Raw genomic sequence first — 18,851 nt, 5'->3', positions numbered from 1 at the left:
GTGCTCCCCCCCGCTCCCTTGGCGAACAAAAAGTGGGTCATTTCTTATTAAGGAATCTTCAAATACTATTCTTTTTCCATACGATACCTATGACTGCGCACTCAACTCGGTCAATCCTGGGAACAGGCCTGATGTCTATGTATCTTACCATATCATATGTATTGTCAATCATATACCTCCACATGGGTAGTATATTGATGCCCAAAACAGCCCTGTTAGGACAAACATATGTACAAAGAACAAACATCTGCAGAAAGACTGAACAAGCTTAAACCTCAGAATTCACGCAAATGATGAACAGTCATTAGTAAAAGATCACACAGACATGCTTGGAGGCACAAAACAATAACAATACTAATTTGGGAACATGGATGCATTTCAATAACATCTCTTTGCTTATTCATTTTACCCATGAGGCATAGTGGGTTATGGCAATTAGATTCTCATGTGTTACTTAGCATGGCTGCTAAGCACAGGGACCGCGGAGAGGGAGGGGCTGGTAATGCTATGCTAGCTGGTAATGCTAAAGCCCTACCACTTTTTGGCTTGGGTTGATTTTTTTTCAGGGTTCCAGATTTTTTTAGGGCTCCAGATATATGTTTGTCTTGGCCAAATATTTTGCCCTACTACTTTAAAATTGTTTCTGCAATCCCTGAAGCAGACTAAGTACAACCTTATTTGAAACAGATGTATATTTTTGTATTGTGAAGAGTTGTGGTACAGTATTTAAAGTACAGTGAAAGCTCTCTTATGGACCACTCTAAAAGCCAGTTCTGATAATGACCACTATCACGAATCACTGATTTTAAGGCACACAAATTCTTTGTAATTCTAAGCTTTCATGAGCAACCACCTTATTGGAGCAGCCAGCTCTGTTAATAACCACAATTCCAGCACTACCAGATCACAGTACACAATCACAGTACGCACAGTTGACTTGATAGCTTTGGTTTTATTGAAAACAAGTTTTTATTTTTTGTTAACATGTAAATATACTTTATATAACATTAAGTATGGTGTACACCTGCCACATAATGATATGACATTTTCTTTTTAACATATCCTTTTTAAAACACAAGAAATTTTTTTTTTACCTCATGTCATGCCAATATGTTCCACTCATGTGGAACTGCATGTAACTAGCATTTGAAAATAAGAGTGCCACACAGACAGTAACCAGGAATTCACCAACCCAGTGGTTAGGCATTTTCCACTAGGTAACTATGCAGACAAGAGGCTGGAGGATTTTAGTCAACCACCCCCTTTACCCAAAATCTCATAAGCCCTTATGATATTTCCCAAATCAGGCATGAATCCAGACCAATTTACACCTGTATATATGTAAACAGGTCAGAATTAATAGAGTTAGTACGTTAAGCATAAGCTGTATGTCCTCATTCTGTTGATTGAGGAGAAAGGGTTTAGTGCTTATTTTCTTGTAAATAGAGTTTTTCCTGGATCTGTGCCTGTAAATGATTACTATTCTGCACTGCCATGTAAACATAGGTAATGTCGCATTTGTACTGATGACCGTTCTGGAGCATTTATTTACAAGATGAGCAACTCCTATTCAGCAAACATATCTACATCTTTCCCAATTGAAATCTCTTTCTTGTCACTTATCCCATTAGTCACAGTAGATACAGCAATTTTCTTAAAACGTTCCCTAGTCTTTGCACGCAGAAAGCTTCCACTATAAGAAGATAGGTGTGCTTCATCTAGAGAACGTTTCACCCCGCCACCAAGACCTCGTTTGTTTTCCCTCACACTTGCCATAACCTGAAAAGAAAATAATTATCTATACTATCAAACGCGCTATGGCTCTTGGTCAAACATTTTTTATTGATTGTGAGTGGTACAATGTTATCAACCTGCTGTGGCTATGAACTGGAGTTTGCCATTATCATTATCAGGGAGACAGTATTTTTGAAGACATATTGTCTTCTAAGCATATCAGATCCAAGTATGTACTCTAAGATGCAGCAAAAAAAAAGGAATTTAAGCTCCAGAATTCCCCTTTTTTTGGTCTGGTTGAAAGGGAAAACTTGAAATTTTGTCAGTTTGATTGACAGAAGCCAGAAAGTGGTTAAACAGTTGGAAATTCGCAGGGAGCATCTAGAGAATACAGGGCCCAATGCGACTCCATGCCATGCAAATTAGTTTTAAAGCTGCATTAGCACCATATTTCAAAATATTGAAAGCAGTGTGTCTATTGGAAGTTTCTTCAAGGATGTGATTGATAATTTAGAGCGGATGGCCTGTTAAATATCTCGGATTCTGATAGATTCTTTTGTCTTTTAACGGTTGAGGATTCCATCCGACCTCCAGAAGTAAACTGGTAACAATGTGGCTTTAAAGGGTGACCTCAATTCTGTAGTCTAGCTATTTGCAAAATATTGAAAACCACAGTGACTGAGCGTGAGAGACATACCGGTTCAACTCTTCCAGATTTCTCCTTGCCGAGCCCTTCCCCAGTCTTCCAGCCCATCTTCTCCAACAGTTTCCTGCCTTTGTTGTCTGCATTGATTGGTCTGCAAATAAGGCATAAAGGATTTTTAATGTCAGGGGTGTATCTGTCTTTAAGCCAGTTAAGCCCAGGCTTAACCAGCTTTCCGGACAATTTTTTTAACACCATAAATAAACACAATAATGCCGAGATCTTTTCACACAAAATGAAGCTTTAGATACTGTACTCAACTGGAATGGTGCATGCTCTTAGTAACAGGAAATTTAACCCAAGACCCCTGTGGCAATCAATGTTTTCCCTCCCCTCCTCTCGATATTGAATTATGGGTAGCGGGATTAACAAGCAAAAATGGCCCAGGTACGCTGCTCAATGTGATGTGTTTTCCTGATTGGTTCTAAGCATTCATGCGTGGGCTGTATTCTCTTTTCGCCCTCTGTTATGGAAAAAAAAACTTTTTTTTAAGTTTTAAGAATATAAAAAAGTTTTTTTTACTGGCTTTTAGTTTTTTTTTCTGAATATGGCTATACCAGCCAGTTAGCAAAATAGGGTGCATTGAAGACCTTTGAATCAGGTCTGCTGGAGTATGAATTGAAAAGAGATGATAGGCATTACCTGTGAACAGAAGATGGGATGGCGTCTGGTTGATTTGGGGCATCACTCCCAACTTTTACTCTCCTGTTGAAAAAGCAAGTATGCTTGGTAAAAGAGTGACACATAGAGTAGATGGTATGCTTGGTAAATTAGTGACATATAGAGTAGATGGTATGCTTGGTAAATGAGTGACATATAGAGTTGTAAGTAATGACACAACATGGAGGACCCTGCAGATGTATGATTCTGTATGAAGTCTTTCTTTTCTGGTGGTCAGAAACTCACATACATGATGTATGAATAAAATCATTAGCAATGTTTTGTTGTGGTAACAACAGTATGGATATACATATGGTTTATTTCTCAGCCCTTAAAGACTGAATTGTAGGCTAGACATGTACAACAACACTACTTATAGATACAAGAAAAATTACAATTGTATATATTCCTCATAAACTATCGACATATCTGAAACTTGACCGTTACAAAGTCAGAGAACCTATTTGTGCGAGTTGACAGCTTATAAATACAAGTATAGGTAATGGGACTTAGTGACATGATTTTCTTACCTTATGTCGGCTCGATCTTTATATTTCTTCTTATTCATCACATCACCTGGCTCACAAAAAGCATCTTTCTGCAATAAAAAAAGCCCTTTCAAACAAGTTATTTGGAATGATCAATCAACTCTAAGCAGGTATAACTTTGTTCTTAATCACCTCTTTAACAATAACATGATAATAGTAACTACAGTTTATTCGCAACAACTTACATCAAGTCCATATGCTTTCTTTAATAATTTAAGTTGCTTCTTTCTTGCATCTGAGGTATTTGCCATTTGGATGACTACCATAAAAAAATCAGAACACTTTTTAGCCTTGCTTACAGATATCAATCAGCCTTTTACTCAGAAACAACTAAAATATAATGGAAAGTCTAGTGCTTGTACAGCACATCTTAGCTAGCTTTATCACATCTTTTAGGAAACGCCGACGCAGAACCGTGTTTTGCGGAAATATCTTGGAAATATCTTGGTTTTGCGGCAGAAAATGTTGCAATAATTTCGGTCGTCACTGTAAGTTGGTCCTCTGACTAGAAGACAGAGCACATGCCACTGAGCTTTTATGGCAAGGGGATTTGGCTATGAGAGCAAATGTGCAGATAAAACCTTTATTAAACTAAAATAACTTTGTTCACCCTGATTAGCTGATGTCATATCCAGTGCTTGCACTTGTCCCGGTTCACACTCGTCACAAGTCTCCATGCCTGGATGGATGTGGAGCAACAACCTGGTCCCGCCTACACTTAACCTGTCCCCATGGGTTAACACATGCAACTCACTCGTATCTTTGCTCTTTGAAGAAAAACAATGTGTCAGCACTTTCTCTACTAAATAAACACAGGGGTGCTCACAGGATTATTTCTGAGTGGAGGTACCAATGGACACAGAGGAGGGTCCAGGAATATTCCAATTTCTAAAAAAAATGCTGGGTAGTTAATGGATTTTAATTTTGCTTTAATTTGTCTGTCACTTTGCTAAGAAATTGGGCTTGCTAATTATAAAACTTCATGACTGTGTATTCACTTATCACATTGCCAGAAAGATTTGCTGCTAGCCATGACTTTAGGAACAACCCCGTACCATACTGTAGACTGTTATTGATCATCTACCTGGGAAAGCCTAGCGTCATTTAGAAAGGAGCCATTCCTACTGCCTAAATCTTGAATGAAGTACTGTCGTCGCTCCTGATCATACTGTATGCGACAGTGATGCTGAAATAAAAAAAAATCACATAAATATTTGTAATCATTACAGTGACACAATAACAACTGAGACCCCTGTAAGTGTGTGTGGATCGCCATTTATACTGGAACCTGGCCCTTAAGCAAATGTCCTTAAGGCAGGATCCCTGTGGAATTGCTTGTTAAAGAGAATGTCTTGCCCAGTGTTTATCACAATGGTTTCATCTGTGCAATGTGTACATACCTTGCTGACCTCCAGATCAGGTATTCTAACAAGATTGCTCGAGTCTTTTTCCCTAAAGAGCACAATAAAACATAAAATGCTATTACATGCAAAAATGCATAATTTCCCTTTTAGCAAATAATCATAAATTTCTAGTTCTTTGGTTTTTCCGTATGAGTTGGCTCACACTTACTATAAAATGATTTTGCAATACGCATTATTGCTACATAATTCACGTTTTAATGAAATAATTTTGTGGAAAAAATTAGCATCATTCATCTGGCATAAGACGCATAACAGCTGTGGAAGGCCGTTTTTAACACAATTTAATAAACAATTAGTGCTTATTAGTATATTTGCATATATTTGCGTAATAAGAAAAGGACAACTCTAAGATTTGCACCCTCTCTCCCTCAAGAAATACTGTACATATTTAGTATTAGAGTAATTGCTGTACTGTACCCAAAACAGGAGTGTTGGTAATACACCCTCAAAATAGGGGTTCTAGTGATATTAATTACTTCATCTGTACCCCTCAGCAGCCCCAAAATAGGGGTGCTGGTGATACACCCTCAAAATAGGGGTGCTGGTGATACACCCTGAAAATAGGGGTGCTGGTGATATTAATTACTTCATCTGTACCCCTCAGCAGCCCCAAAATAGGGGTGCTGGTGATACACCCTGAAAATAGGGGTGCTGGTGATATTAATTACTTCATCTGTACCCCTCAGCAGCCCCAAAATAGGGGTGCTGGTGATACACCCTGAAAATAGGGGTGCTGGTGATACACCCTGAAAATAGGGGTGCTGGTGATATTAATTGCAGTATTTTGTACCATATATATGCAATTTTCTTCACACACCTTCCAAGATGTCCCCCAGTGCAAGGGACAATAAACAGAGTACCAGTCTTGAGCTTAGAAGAGCTTGTAACAATCATCCTTATACAAGGAGCAACAACAGTCTGTGGCATTTCATTGTCAGAGACGGCATCACCATCTGCAGCAGCATCATCACCGATAACATTAGTATCACTTTCTGAGTCTGTAATTTCACCACTACTATACCCATCGTTATCATCATCATTGTCATCATCATCATCATCATCTTGTATTGCTAGTCCTTTGATTTTCTTTTCTTTCCTCCTTTTTTGTTTCTCCACGCTCTCCTGTGCTGTGTTAGCAATAGCCTGTATATCCACTTGGGAGTGAAAGTCGTAACTCCTGCTTGATTCGTTATAGGTGTAATAGGTCCCTGTATTGTTGTTGTAGTATAGACATGTCCTCTGTTGTGGAAACGAGATACAGAAGATTATATGGTTGGGGACATACTGTTAAACAACAGCAACAACTTTAGCCTGCAAACAGGCTCTCTTTGTGCTGAATCGGACTTTTGGCCTTTCAAGTGTTCAGGAGCCCTGTGGCGCACGGTTTTAGTCAGAGGGACAAAGGATTTCTCCTAAAGCGTCCACAACAAACTGCCCACACAAACAAACTTTTCGCTCGGCCCACACACTAGCAGGCTACAACAACTTCATTTCATTTATGAAAACTTACATGGGATACTGCTTACAGTTATAGCATAGAAACAAAGATGAATCAATTTTGAAGTTTGCAAGGTCGGTTTTTAGCCAAATTTTCGTGTGTTAGAGTATTGATAAGTACACTATTCAACTGTGAATTTACAAACAAAATACATCCCGCAGATTTTGAGATCTTTATTTAAAAGTAAAAATATTTCCTCATCTAAACTTATGTAAAACTCTTAAATTTGACTTGGAAGAGTTGTTAATTTAACCTAATCTAATAAAGCAAGGATCTATTAATAAATGTTGAATATCTATTAGAATAAGAGTTCTGCGAGCAATTTAAACTGAGCAGTTTTGCTCTTTTCACAATTGTAGGCCGCCATCTTAAGTATTGTCCACCTTTAGAATAACATTGCATTTTCTAAAATTTTAGTTGCTTCAACAAATTATTTAAGTGACAGATCAATGTTTATGTTTTCCAAACACAAATTTAACATTGTTACTCACTGGGTTATAGTACAGCCCACTGTTCCAGTCGTAATATAAACCAGTCCTCTCATCAAACACAAATTTAACATTGTTACTCACTGGATTATAGTACAGCCCACTGTTCCAGTCGTAATATAAACCAGTCCTCTCATCAAACACAAAACCACTTTTAGTCATCGCAGCTGATGCAGCTTCGGCAAGGGCAGACTTCAAGTCCTAAAATCATATCCCAAAAAGTTAGTAGTTAATGTATCATACAGTGGTAATACAGGAAGTAATGACAACCAAATTCTCACAAAAAATGTGTCTATTGTTCTCAATCCAACATTCCAGGTATTGTTGCTGAAAATTTGGCTACATTTTTAAGACAGTTTGCACAATCTAAATTTCAGCATCCAAAATTCCACCCTACTATGACTATCCATCACCCTACTATGACTTTACCAACCTTTTTTATTCATCTGAAAGATTAAATATCATTATCAAACCTTGATCGTTATCATAGCAGTTGCAAATGAGTTTCACAAATGAGTTTTCAAAACTTATAGAAATACTGTAATACTTAAATCATTTTTCAACCAACAAGTTTTTCTTTAATAAGAAAAAGGATACATTTAGATCAAACTCACTTGATTTCCCTGTTCATGACTTGTGCTTATCTGAGTTGGTTCCGAGAAATGTAATTCTGTGAGAAAAAAAAATAAAACACACAAAATATAACATATAAAGAAATGATAAGAAAGTTAGGGAAAAGAAAGTAAAAATAAAATCCACAATAAAAACAACACAACATATACCCTAACAGGGCTTTCATCAACTTACAGAGTAGGCGGTGGAGATTGATAAGAAGGGGGTGAAGGTTATTTTATCTTTTTAGCTCAAATAAAACTTCAATCGACTTTTTTTAAAAAGTAGCCGCCGCTTGGTGGAAAATAGCTGGCGCTTCCGCAGGCTGCCAGGGCCTAATGGAATCTCAAACATTTTCACATTAATTTGACTAAATAGTTAAAATACATGTTTCACTACTTCCAGTAGATAGGTATTTCTTTTTTACTTTTTCGTGGCTAGAAATGCACAGCCATTGATGCATTTTCAGACAAATTAAAAGATGTGTTGATCTGTAAACTGGTTACGTAGCTCCAAAAAATCTCCCGCATTTCCAACTTTTGGGGTTGGCATCTCTGTGATTGCTTGGGGGGAGGAGGGGGGCTGCCTGGGTATTTATTTTATGACAAATACTGTTCAATGTTAAGTCTCCATTGATTGATATTAATTCATAGGTTGCATAGACTAACCTTTAGAAGAGACTATCTTTGACTGCAGTTCCTCCTTCCGTTTTTGTCTTTCCACGTGCAGCTCCTTGTTAAGAGTAGCTATTTCTTGCTTCAAGTTTGTCACATAGCTTTGTGCACTATCTCTTTCATACTCAGCTTTCTTCAATCTTTTTTTCGTCCCTTCCAACTCATCAGAGATGTTTTTCAATTGTGAGTTCAGTCCTTCGATGATTTTCTTCAATTGATTCTTCTCTGCTTGTATTTTTACAACTTCCGACGCATTTTGTATTTCCATTTGAGTTTCTGGAAACGGTAAATAGAAACAGCGAGTGAATTTTGGTGAACTATTTCCATAGTAGAGTTTTGTAGTTTTTTTGCTAAGAAAGATGAAGTTTTATAGTCCAATTCTATCGACACAATCACAGGTATATATGAAAGATCTATTTACAAAACTGTTCATCAACGGTTGCTGCAGTCCTTCATATCTAGGTTTTAAAAAATTGGGGCCCTAGAAGCCAGAAACTAACGAAAAGATCGAAATAGTTTTATAAGAATGTCAAAGACATGTTGCCCGCCATTTTGTTTTGAGCTCGTTCCAGTCTCTAGAGTTTGTGAAGAAAGGAACGCCTGTTGAAATTTTACTAGGCAAGTTTAGTGTTTTTTTGTGTGTGTTTTTTAGCTTTGTTTTCAAATTAGTGCACGAGTAAACAACAAGTAAACAACATTTTTGTCACATTTTATGTGGGTCCAAAGATAGAAAAAGGATTGTTTCGATTATTTTAAAACCACGGATAGCTTTAGAGGGGTAATCGAACCAGCCGCGTAGGGTTGGAAGCAAGGGGCGAGAAAGGGCCGGTCTTCTCGGTTTAAATAATTTCTATTCCTAAACAGACCCGTCAGTAAATCCTCTTTAGCGCATGGAATATAACCGAGAACAGAATTGTAAAAAAATGTAACAAAAAATGAAGTAAAAGAAAAGTAAAAAAATGATAAAGCAGTAAAAGAAGTGATAACAAAAAAGGTATAGCCAATTGTCAGAGGATCGAACCTCCTCCGATCAGATAAAACGAGAGAAGAGATGGCACCTAAAGCTTTACGGCTAAGCTGAAGATTTCGGCCACAGCACCGTTATCGAGCGAACTGTACAACACAAAGGAACCTGAGGTACCAGGCCCGTATCCAGGGGGGTGCAGGGTGTGCGAACGCACCCTCCCCCCACCCCCCCACAACGGCCGAAAGTCCACTTTCGGTTCTCAACAGACGTGCAATTTGTAGACAAAACTATAAAGCATAAGCGAGATGACTCTGGTATGTCTTAATCCATCAGTCAGACTTGTATTTGTAGCCAAATCCGACAATAAACGTCCCGTGGAGATACTGCAAAGGCAAAAAAAACCTTTTTGTTCTTTCGGGGATGGTCAGATTGTTATCAGAAAACTTCCACCTCCCCCCCCCCCCGATACCCCCCCCCCCCCCACCCCAGAAAAATTAGGCATTGATGGGGGGCAATAACTAGGATCCCAGGACTTTCTTTGTCGGTTACGCCACGCACAGATCGCTGTGATGCAAATAAAAAAAGGCGGGGCCTTTTAACCGCTTGCATCTTAGCGTGTTGCTATAATCGTGTGGTAGTCTCGTCATCATGCACAACATAATGTATTGCACCCTTTAGTTTTTTATTATCCAGTCCTCAGCCGCGCACGTGCATATATCTCTTGTGCTCAGAAACAAGAAAGGTAAACTGAATATTCCGAAATGTATGTGATCTAATCATGTGCCTATTCGAGACAAAATGGAATGTTTAGGCGTGCATATTCTTACACTATTCCCAAAACACGTTTAAATCGCATATTTCGTCGTTGGATATGCTCTGATGTCGAAAATATCAATTTTAAAAGTTGCTGGAGAAAAATGTTTGTTCCTTTTTCCCAGACAAGACCCTTCATTTTTCACAGCTAGCAAAAGATTAGACATTTTTCCCCAGCAACCAATCCAGTGCCACAAAAAATATTTCTAGCACAACCACATTTGTGCCAGCAGAAACAATCTATACGATTTTTTTCCACAGCAACCGAGGGGTCTTAGATCTTCCCCCAGCCAGCAAACAGATATTTTGGCTGCGGAACAGATCCGTTATGTGCCCTAAACTATAGCCTATGTACTAACTTCCACCAGCTATACTGGTGCGGAAGGCACAACAAAGCTAGGGCTCCACATCAAGTGCCCCGTGTGTGTATTGTTAGTAAGCCCTGTTACTGAGGGTGGTCAGTGCCAGAGGGTTTATTGCGTCCTCAGTGGTTCTTCTGCGTCCCTTCGGTTCAGGTTAGTGTAATGCAGCTTGAAGAGACGGGACTTCTGGTTTAGTGTCCTTATCCGAGAAGACTGGAAACAAGGGAGAATAACTTCAACTCACTTGTGACACAAATTCGAATCAAGGCATGAACCCGGAAAAATCCCCAGTCAAAGCCAGGATTCAAACCTGGCCCACAGCGGTGAGAGGCCGACGGGCTAACACACTAGGCCACCCGTGCTTCCTACCTGTAGGCTAAATCCCGAAAACTCAAAGTGGTATGCGAACTCCGTGTTTTCGGGGTTTTCGTGAAGGAAAAAAACTATCAAAGCCCACTGGTGGGCTACCTTGACTATTGCTCGATATTTAGTTATTTATTTAGACAAACATTTGACATTCAATACCACAAATCGAATAATCTTTATAATGATAATGATTATTTCCCAAGGTGATAAGATATTTCAATTCTAAAATAAAAACAAACCAAAATTGTATATATTAAATAAATTAAATATATTTTCTCTATCAGCTATCCGCGAAGCCGTGGGGAGCGAAAACAAAACAAAACAGCCTTACCTTGCCAGTGCTGAAAAACGCAAGACTAGTTCCAGTACCGCGCGGTTAAACCAGCATTTTTGTTTTGAAATGGCGGCTTTTTACCGGCGAACTGTCACATTTTGGCGAATGCTAAGAAAACTACACCAAACCTAAGGCTATAATTTTCTTTATGACTCCCTCATTATCACACAAATCTGTCATCTTTTGTACAGTATGGTTTTAATGCTGTACAGTTAGTCAAATCAGCGACTGAAGTCAGCCTTTCGTCAGCCTTTTCTCGAACGATTCAACACTACGATTGTGCTTGTTTTCGCCAGAGCACGCGCATGCCCATACGTTATTCAGCACTGTCATTGTAAGGTTGTGTTAGCTTACATTTTGAATATATTTTGCCAAGACGTTCCTTTCATAAAATAAAACAAAATAAGCTTTAGTATTTTTTGGTAGATGATCGGTTCTTGAGATATGGTTGAGCAAAGTTGCCATAGATCCTGAAAAAAGCAGCAAGTTCGCCCAAATTGGGCAATTTCAGACAAATCAAGAGTCTTACATTTTGCAATATCTCAAGAACGGATTATCTACAAAAAAAAAATACTAAAGCTCATTTTGTTTTATATTACACAAGGAACATCTATGCAAAAAATCAAGCAAATATAAGCTAACACAACCTTACAATTTGAACTTTGTCATTTTTTGCTCCTTTATACCACCATTGTGTGCAAATACGTCGGAGTCCGTGACGTCACACACCAGCCAGCGGTTGTGATAAATAATCCTTTCTGTTCTCTTACGCTGCGCTTAGCTGAACAGAAATAATTTCCAAGGTACCACGCACACGAGTTAGAGGGGACCTGCCAGTAATACTTACATAGCGTAACGCATACATTAATAGCATAATATAGTAATATGTGTATTTATCTTACATATTGTAACACATGATGTAATTATAAAGTAATATACAGAAAATATTATTTTTATTGTAATTAATTGCTCATTTCATTTATAATTTTAAACAGGAAAAAATAACAACCTCGAGCTATAAGACTACTGGTAGGTGAATGGTGTTGTTTAAAAAATGTGTTCATTCACTTAATGGGCTTCACTGGAAACTTAGATTAGCTGCACGTGATGTCATAGCCGAAAAAAAACTAGTTTTATTTGTAACAGAGGCGGATATTGCTTTTCGTTAAAGGGGGGGTGGTGGTTTGGATCAGTGACAAAGGGGGAGGAAATGATACTTTTTTGTTACATATGGCTTTCTGGCCACTTAAGAGGTGGCCTAAACCCCCTAAACCCCCTAAACCCTCCCCTCCCCCCTAGATCCGCTACTGTGTTGTGGTGTTAGGCAATCATCATTTTCCATTTTCTCATTGTCAGTCTTCTCATAGTCAGCTTTGACTGAAATAGCTGTAGAAATAGGTATGGATATGCAACTGTGGACGCATTACGAAGTAAAAGTTTATACTAGAGCTAGGAGAATCTGTCGGCCTTATCAAATTCGGTAAGTATTCTAGTCTACTTGTGGAAATGCCATGGGCCAGCTTCCGCCAGAGTCCTGGTCCGCTAGACGCCATATTGAAAATTACCCAGAAGACCCTGGGGACGTGGTTGGTTATTGCCGCAGGTGCATCAAACAATAGCATAAGTTTCTATGCGAACGAAACTCAACGAATAACGCTAAATCTGTCCGAAACTCCGCATGATGCCTGGAGCTACACATCAAAAAAGCTAATTTGAAAAGGAGCTGACCTTAAACCAATTTTGGGAAATCAAACCAAGTCCTGTTCCCAAGTTCCCAAATTTAGAAAAGAATGATGTTTATAACCGTTAGATATGCAGGTAAGAAAATCTTCGGTAAAGGGGGAATTAATTCATTGGAATTCAAACCTTTTACAAAAAGTGAAGATTCGTAAGGGAAATCACTGAAATCTTTTAATTAAAAATCCACAAGTTTTACGAGTTATATGTATACTATTGAATTATTTAGAGGGCAATGTTAGGAGTACAAAAATACTAATTTAAAAGGGTATAGATTAACCGATAGCGAAACACTTAAAAATGGGAATTGAAGCTATTTCGCGTGTTTTTTAATACGCTCTTCCGCAATCTGTAATGCAAAACGTTTGAACTTCAAAGCATTGATGGGTCTTTAAATCAGATAATATCGAACATCGTCTATGATCGAACATCGTCTATCTCTTCATAGAAAAAAAAAAGAAAATGTGTAAAATAATATAGTGGTTACTAAAAAATATTCGAAGGTCGTTTGCTTTCCTGACTGTATACAGATTTAAATGTACAAAGAGTGTTCTTTTTTACTTGGCAAAGAATTATGCACCGTTGTATTCCGGAAGCGCGGGTAAACTGCTTCAGGAAAACACATCAAATCGTCTTTTTTTATTATTTCAAAAGCGCGTATGCAAATAAGTCACCGAGAGAAAGCAAACAGAGTGGTGACATTTCTCATCGTGTTTTAGAATCCTTATTTGTCTCAATACTGTCAGGTTTTGACAGTAATTCATTCGTCGCTGAATTTTGCAAAATGACTTCAGGCTTTCAGAGAGCTTTATCAGAGAGCATTATCGCTTCTGCACTACAAATCAACCAAAACAAATTCTAATTATCTAAGCTGAAAACTACTCTTCTAGAGTTGTTATTTATTCTTAAAAAAACAAATGTTTAGAAGAACAAAAAAATATTAAAAATTGGGCGTTACCATGACAATCTTTTTTCATGTCTACTACTTCTTCGTAGATGGATAGGTTCTGATCTAAAAAAGTGGAGCTATTTATTATTTTTTCCATTAATACCAAGTAAATGTAGTCGCGCTTCTTTAATAAGCGCATTCCTTTTTACTTATTCCAAGGTGCCGAATGTTATAAGTTTGCTTAGGAAGTGGAGTTTGTGAAATAGGTATATAAGGCCCAACCACTCCATATTTAGAAAAACTTTTGAAAACAATACTAGCTTGGCAGACTAAATTTGTACGGAGTTAATTTAGAACTCCATTCCTCCTATGTGATTATCGCTTACTATTGCTATTATTGCTTGTAACTTTATTACATTCTTTTATGGGGGCCACGATAGCGCATGTCTCACTATAACACTTTTTATTATAGTGTAATAGCTGCATTAAATTTCAAATGCCCCTTAATTCATTTTGTTTTCACTGTGATATAATATTTCCTTTAGTAATCTTTTTTTTTTTGCTACGGCGCTTTAGGGCCATTCAAACAAATAATTAAATCCACAAATCTTCAAAATATAGTGATAATTTGGAAAGCATTGGCAAAAAATTGTGGTTTTTCTAAAGAAAAGAATAGGGATAGTTTAGTAATTAAAAATCAATAATTAAACCGCGACCAATAGCACATTGAGTTATGTTGTATCATTCACATGAATGAACGATTTTTTTTGTTGTTGTTTTTTATTTATTTGTTTTTTTTAGATGACAGGAAGGAACTTTTCAACCCGGACTGCAGAAGTTGTTTACTACTGAATAATATTAAGGAACGATGCGACTGTGAAGAGGATGGTCAGTAACCCCCTCCCCCCCAACATTACCCCCTTCTACCTCACCTTCTACCCCACCTATACACACACTATGTATAGACAAATAGGGGTGATCGTCAAGGAATGCAGCTCAAAAGTATCTGATGCTAAGGAGACCACAGTACCCCCATTTTATGTGTATTGTTAATGACCCCCCCCCCCCCTGGTATTCAGCAGTTATGCTCTCAACTGGCATGATATAATATTTATATGTCTATTTGCTTTCCTGATAGATATAGTAGACTTATCAGACGAGACTGGGAACCTGAAGGACTTATTGAACCACCCCCTCGAATACGCCTCTAAGTACTTGACACCAAGGGAGATACTTGTGCTTGTCAAGGGAGAAAGTGGGTACTTTGCGCATTTCACTGTACTGCAGGGGGGTACACAGGGGTGCACGCACACCTCCCCCCACCCCCCACCCGGCAAAAAACTGGGTCATTCCTTATTAAGGAATCTTCAAAAACTATGCTTTTTCCATATATGAGACTTATGACTGCGCACCCCAACCCCCCTTAGGCCAATCCCCACCCCCCCCCCCCCCCCCCTCGCCGAACTACTTTAAGTGCAAAGTAGTATAGCCGGACCGAATGAGCCGGGTTTTTTGCGAGTAATCTATTGTTTCCCCAGAACAAAAGCCCTAAATGCGGGTAATTCATTCTCTCTAGACTCTTTGAAATGGTAAGGATAGTACTAGCAATAAGAACGTGCCGCCTTGTACTAACCCGGAAAAAAATGTAAAACGAGTGATGAAACAATAGGAACTACTCTTAAAATCAGAAGGCTCTTGAAAATAAAACATCGTTTAAAACATGAACGAAAAAAATCCGCCATGTTTGCAGTGTAAATCGCAATGCTTCATGGGATATCCAAGAGGGAATACCCAATTAGCGCAGAGAAAGTACCCAACGCATATTAGCTAAACCAAACTGCGATCTCAAATCCTTGGTCGTAAATACAAAGTTGAAGCGTTTTTAAAAGACAGAGAAATTATAGAGCAAGAGGTGAGGCATACTGTTAATGATTTTACATACAAAAGTCTGTTATCTAGAGTTAAACAATAAGGGGGAGCTCTAGCCCACTTAAAGAGGGAAGATGATGCCCTGAAAGATTCGCCACCGCAATATTGTGACCTGCGAAACGAGACTCAGTACTTTATCCAAAAAACTTTTGAACAAGTAAGATCTTGTCGGGACGAGCAAACTGCACGGATGAAAGATATTGATACACTAAACAAATAGCTCCTTGGACGTTGTAGGAATTTGCTTGAAGCCAGTAATGTAACACAGGCCCGTACCCAGGGGGGGGCGGTGCAGGGGGTGAACCGGCAACGGCCGAGGGTCCACTTTCCGTTCTCAATAGACGTGCTATTCATATCAGGAAAGTTTAGCCAACAATTGTCGTTTTTGCCAAACGCGGTCACTTCCATATAAGGAAACTAATATATTCCTTATTTGAAAATAAATGATTCTTGTCATTTTTAAGGTTGCCGTACCGAAGGTGCTTCGTAAACATTATGACTTGTAATCAGAAGACTAAAACAGTTACTGTGACCATCTTTGGTCAATGGAGGAAGTATCCGAAAAGAAACTGAGAGTGCTCGGTACCAGTCCCTCACAACGACAACGTGTTCTTCATATGTGTAGACAAAACTATAATTCATAAGCTAGATCACTCTGGTATGTAGCCAAATTTGATAATAAACGTCCCGTGGAGATACTGTTTTTTCGGGTTTTCAGATTTTTATCAGACTTACTCCCTTCCCTCCCCCCCCCCCCCCCCGGAAAAATTAGGTCAACTATTTCTGATTTCGCAGCCTCCCCCCCCCCCCCCTAAGAAAAATCCTGGGCACGGGCCTGAAGCATGTGCTGTCATATGTGAAGGTCAAAGAGACAAACTGGAAGTCGCATTCTTGTGTAATGGACGGTTCACATTGGACTTGGGAAAAAGAGAGGGAACGTCACTCTATCATTCGTCGATTCGCCGCCTATCACATTCGAAAAAACATACTCAAAGCTGAGTGTTTTTGGATCCATTTACGATGCTACAATACTTAGCATTCTTTTATATCTGTTTTATTTTAGTATCGCCCTGGTAAGAAAATGTGCAAGTCTATTTCTCGATTTTGACAGCGCAACATATTGAAAAGAATTGTTTTGATGATTGTTTTGTTTTTTGTAACAAAGTGGTTGATCTGGCATGGGCCATTAGGTGCACTCTGGTACCTCAACTTGGATTATTGTGATACTTTATTATTTATTAAAGATAGCAGCATTGGTATAAGTTTTAAGGACATATATTTGTTCATCTTCATAGTGTTGCAAACTCTTTTTTTTTCACTGTACACTACGATATGGCGTATTATGGCAAGCTTTATTGTCGATAATTACATGGGCCTTCAAACGATATGGCGAATTATGGCTAGCATTATTGTCGCTGATTGCATATTGGTCTTTTAAGCGACATGGCGTAGTTGTAGGTGGCTAATTTAGTGCATTTAAAATTAAAAGGTTCTTGTTAAAAGGTTCTAGTTGTTCAAATTGAGATACCCGCAATCTCGGACACGAGAACTTCCCCGTGAAAACACCGCCAGCATCTCCCAGCGTTGCCTAGTGTTGACGTCACATCCTCTCCACAAAATAAAGTAGCTTCAGCAAGCAACCTTTGAGGGGGGGGGGGGGGGGGGGGGAGAGGGAGAGACTTCACAGTCATATAGGTATCATATGGAAAAAGGATGGTACTTGACGAGTAAATTTAGCCGAAAAGTACCCGCTTTTTGGCGGCAAAGAGAGGTGGATATTGGCAATCCTAATCGGGCTTAACGACAATGCTTGCGCTCTGTATTCAATATAGTCTATTGCTGTTCTTACCCAGAGGCGGACGGCGATCGTATGACGTTTGTTCCATTACTGGAAAACTTAGAAAGTGATGCAGAATTTCTCGGTAAGGCTGGAGCACAGGTCTAATGGGCCTTAGGGCTCATTATATTTCCCATATTTAGCCTGAAAATCTTAGCAGTTCCTTTGAAAATATGACGTATTGGGCATACTCATATTTTTTTCCTTGATGAAGAAGTAAAAATCTAATGTATTTCTTATCTTTTTTTACTGACATTTGGTGTTCTTTTTTCTTGGAAAATCATTGATACTCAACATACGCTGTATGTTATATATTTCTAGGCGGGGAGGGGGGGGGGGGTAAATCTTCAAAAGAGACGGCTTGTCTAAGAATTTTGGTTCCAGTAACTAAGCGAATATTGTCTTTAAAAAGCCTCTGTTTTCCGCCACTGTCACCCTAGCAAAATAAAGAAAATATTTTCAATGTCTGATTTTCTGGAGCTTTTGCGGTATTTTCGATTGAACTTTTAGGTTCGATTTAGGTGGCCACTTTTTATGATTTTGGTATATGCATAAAACATTCACAAAGGTATGGCTGACAAGGCCATTTTATCCCCCGCTCAATGCCGATTGACTTCAAGAATCCATTTCCATCGGCTAATTCAAGTGAGTAACCAATATATTTTTAATAAAATATCGCCAATCACACACCAAACTTCATTCTTTAGATTGTTATTTTTGAAGTTTCCTAGCGAATAAACCGTTGTCAATGATAAGCAATAACAAAGGCATCGGTGATTGACTTTCTTTAAGAAATATCACGCCTTTGTATCTAATAGTACATTGCTCTAGTGGATGATACTTTTTAGAACCGATTTTTGGATTAATTCTTGTGTTTATTCAATACAGAGCGGTTGAATCCTCCTCCACCAAAGAAAGAGGAACGAAGTCCGTCCCGTCACTCCCCAAGTCGAATGCATCCCGCGCTCGCGCAAGGCAAACGTACATCATTGGTGCCTAAACCAAACAAGAATCTAACCCTCCCCCTGCAAGGCAGAAATGCGCTCAGCCCAAGTATGGGCAGACGGTCAAGCCGCGCCCGCAGTCAAAGCGTACAGCTGGCACGAACCCCGCTGAGTTTTCTAAAAAAGCGATGAATTAGTACGCGATGAAATGAATAAATATTATCATTTCAAAAAATAGCTAGAAGACTGAAATGGAAAGTGTTGTTGTATTAACACATTGACCCCTCAACCGGCCTGTACCGGCTTTTAGAACTACCCACAACCAAAAAAAA

The 18,851-nt window shown here is 38.7% G+C and overlaps 2 protein-coding genes and 1 long non-coding RNA gene across 4 annotated transcripts; 2 read left to right on the top strand and 1 right to left on the bottom strand.

Moving 5' to 3' along the window:
* Positions 1 to 932: 932 nt before the first annotated feature.
* LOC5517699 (angiogenic factor with G patch and FHA domains 1) lies at positions 933 to 8,916 on the bottom strand. 2 transcript variants are annotated; one of them, XM_048727353.1, is made up of 13 exons: positions 8,763 to 8,916; positions 8,336 to 8,617; positions 7,670 to 7,725; positions 7,140 to 7,256; positions 5,887 to 6,308; positions 5,046 to 5,097; positions 4,730 to 4,831; positions 4,256 to 4,412; positions 3,831 to 3,904; positions 3,628 to 3,695; positions 3,080 to 3,142; positions 2,432 to 2,531; positions 933 to 1,779 (listed from the first exon to the last, which is right to left on the bottom strand). In XM_048727353.1, exons 2-13 carry the CDS (start codon positions 8,607 to 8,609, stop codon positions 1,567 to 1,569), a joined length of 1,698 nt encoding a protein of 565 aa, XP_048583310.1. In that variant the 5' UTR covers positions 8,610 to 8,617; positions 8,763 to 8,916; the 3' UTR covers positions 933 to 1,566. The 2 variants fall into 2 exon arrangements, with proteins under 2 accessions (XP_048583310.1, XP_048583309.1); XM_048727352.1 differs by having other exon boundaries at positions 8,336 to 8,916.
* Positions 8,917 to 12,757: 3,841 nt separating this feature from the next.
* LOC116601388 (uncharacterized protein CXorf65 homolog) lies at positions 12,758 to 18,754 on the top strand. Its single transcript, XM_032362133.2, has 5 exons — positions 12,758 to 13,001; positions 14,611 to 14,697; positions 14,948 to 15,064; positions 17,592 to 17,660; positions 18,464 to 18,754. Exons 1-5 carry the CDS (start codon positions 12,974 to 12,976, stop codon positions 18,709 to 18,711), a joined length of 549 nt encoding a protein of 182 aa, XP_032218024.2. The 5' UTR covers positions 12,758 to 12,973; the 3' UTR covers positions 18,712 to 18,754.
* LOC125563140 lies at positions 15,072 to 16,432 on the top strand. The gene is made up of 2 exons (XR_007308145.1): positions 15,072 to 15,721; positions 16,203 to 16,432. It is a non-coding gene; the product is annotated as an uncharacterized LOC125563140 (long non-coding RNA).
* Positions 18,755 to 18,851: the final 97 nt, after the last annotated feature.

Source organism: Nematostella vectensis, chromosome 5 (genome assembly GCF_932526225.1).
Source record: "Nematostella vectensis chromosome 5, jaNemVect1.1, whole genome shotgun sequence".
Classification (NCBI taxonomy): Eukaryota; Metazoa; Cnidaria; class Anthozoa; order Actiniaria; family Edwardsiidae; genus Nematostella; species Nematostella vectensis.
Note: the sequence above shows the minus strand (reverse complement) of the source record. Positions and strands in the feature narration are given on the sequence as shown.

Bases quoted from the DNA above. Each gene is read 5' to 3' on its own strand.
- LOC116601388 (XM_032362133.2), top strand. From the start codon at position 12,974: ATGATGTTTATAACCGTTAGATATGCAG. The intron at 14,698-14,947 runs GTCAGTAACCCC...CTTTCCTGATAG, and splicing joins ATGCGACTGTGAAGAGGATG to ATATAGTAGACTTATCAGAC. The intron at 15,065-17,591 runs GTGGGTACTTTG...GTTCTTACCCAG, and splicing joins TGTGCTTGTCAAGGGAGAAA to AGGCGGACGGCGATCGTATG.
- LOC5517699 (XM_048727352.1), bottom strand. From the start codon at position 8,609: ATGGAAATACAAAATGCGTCGGAAGTTGTAAAAATACAAGCAGAGAAG. The intron at 3,905-4,255 runs GTGAACAAAGTT...TTTTTATGGTAG, and splicing joins TATGACATCAGCTAATCAGG to TCATCCAAATGGCAAATACC. The intron at 1,780-2,431 runs GTATGTCTCTCA...TTTTCTTTTCAG, and splicing joins AATCTGGAAGAGTTGAACCG to GTTATGGCAAGTGTGAGGGA.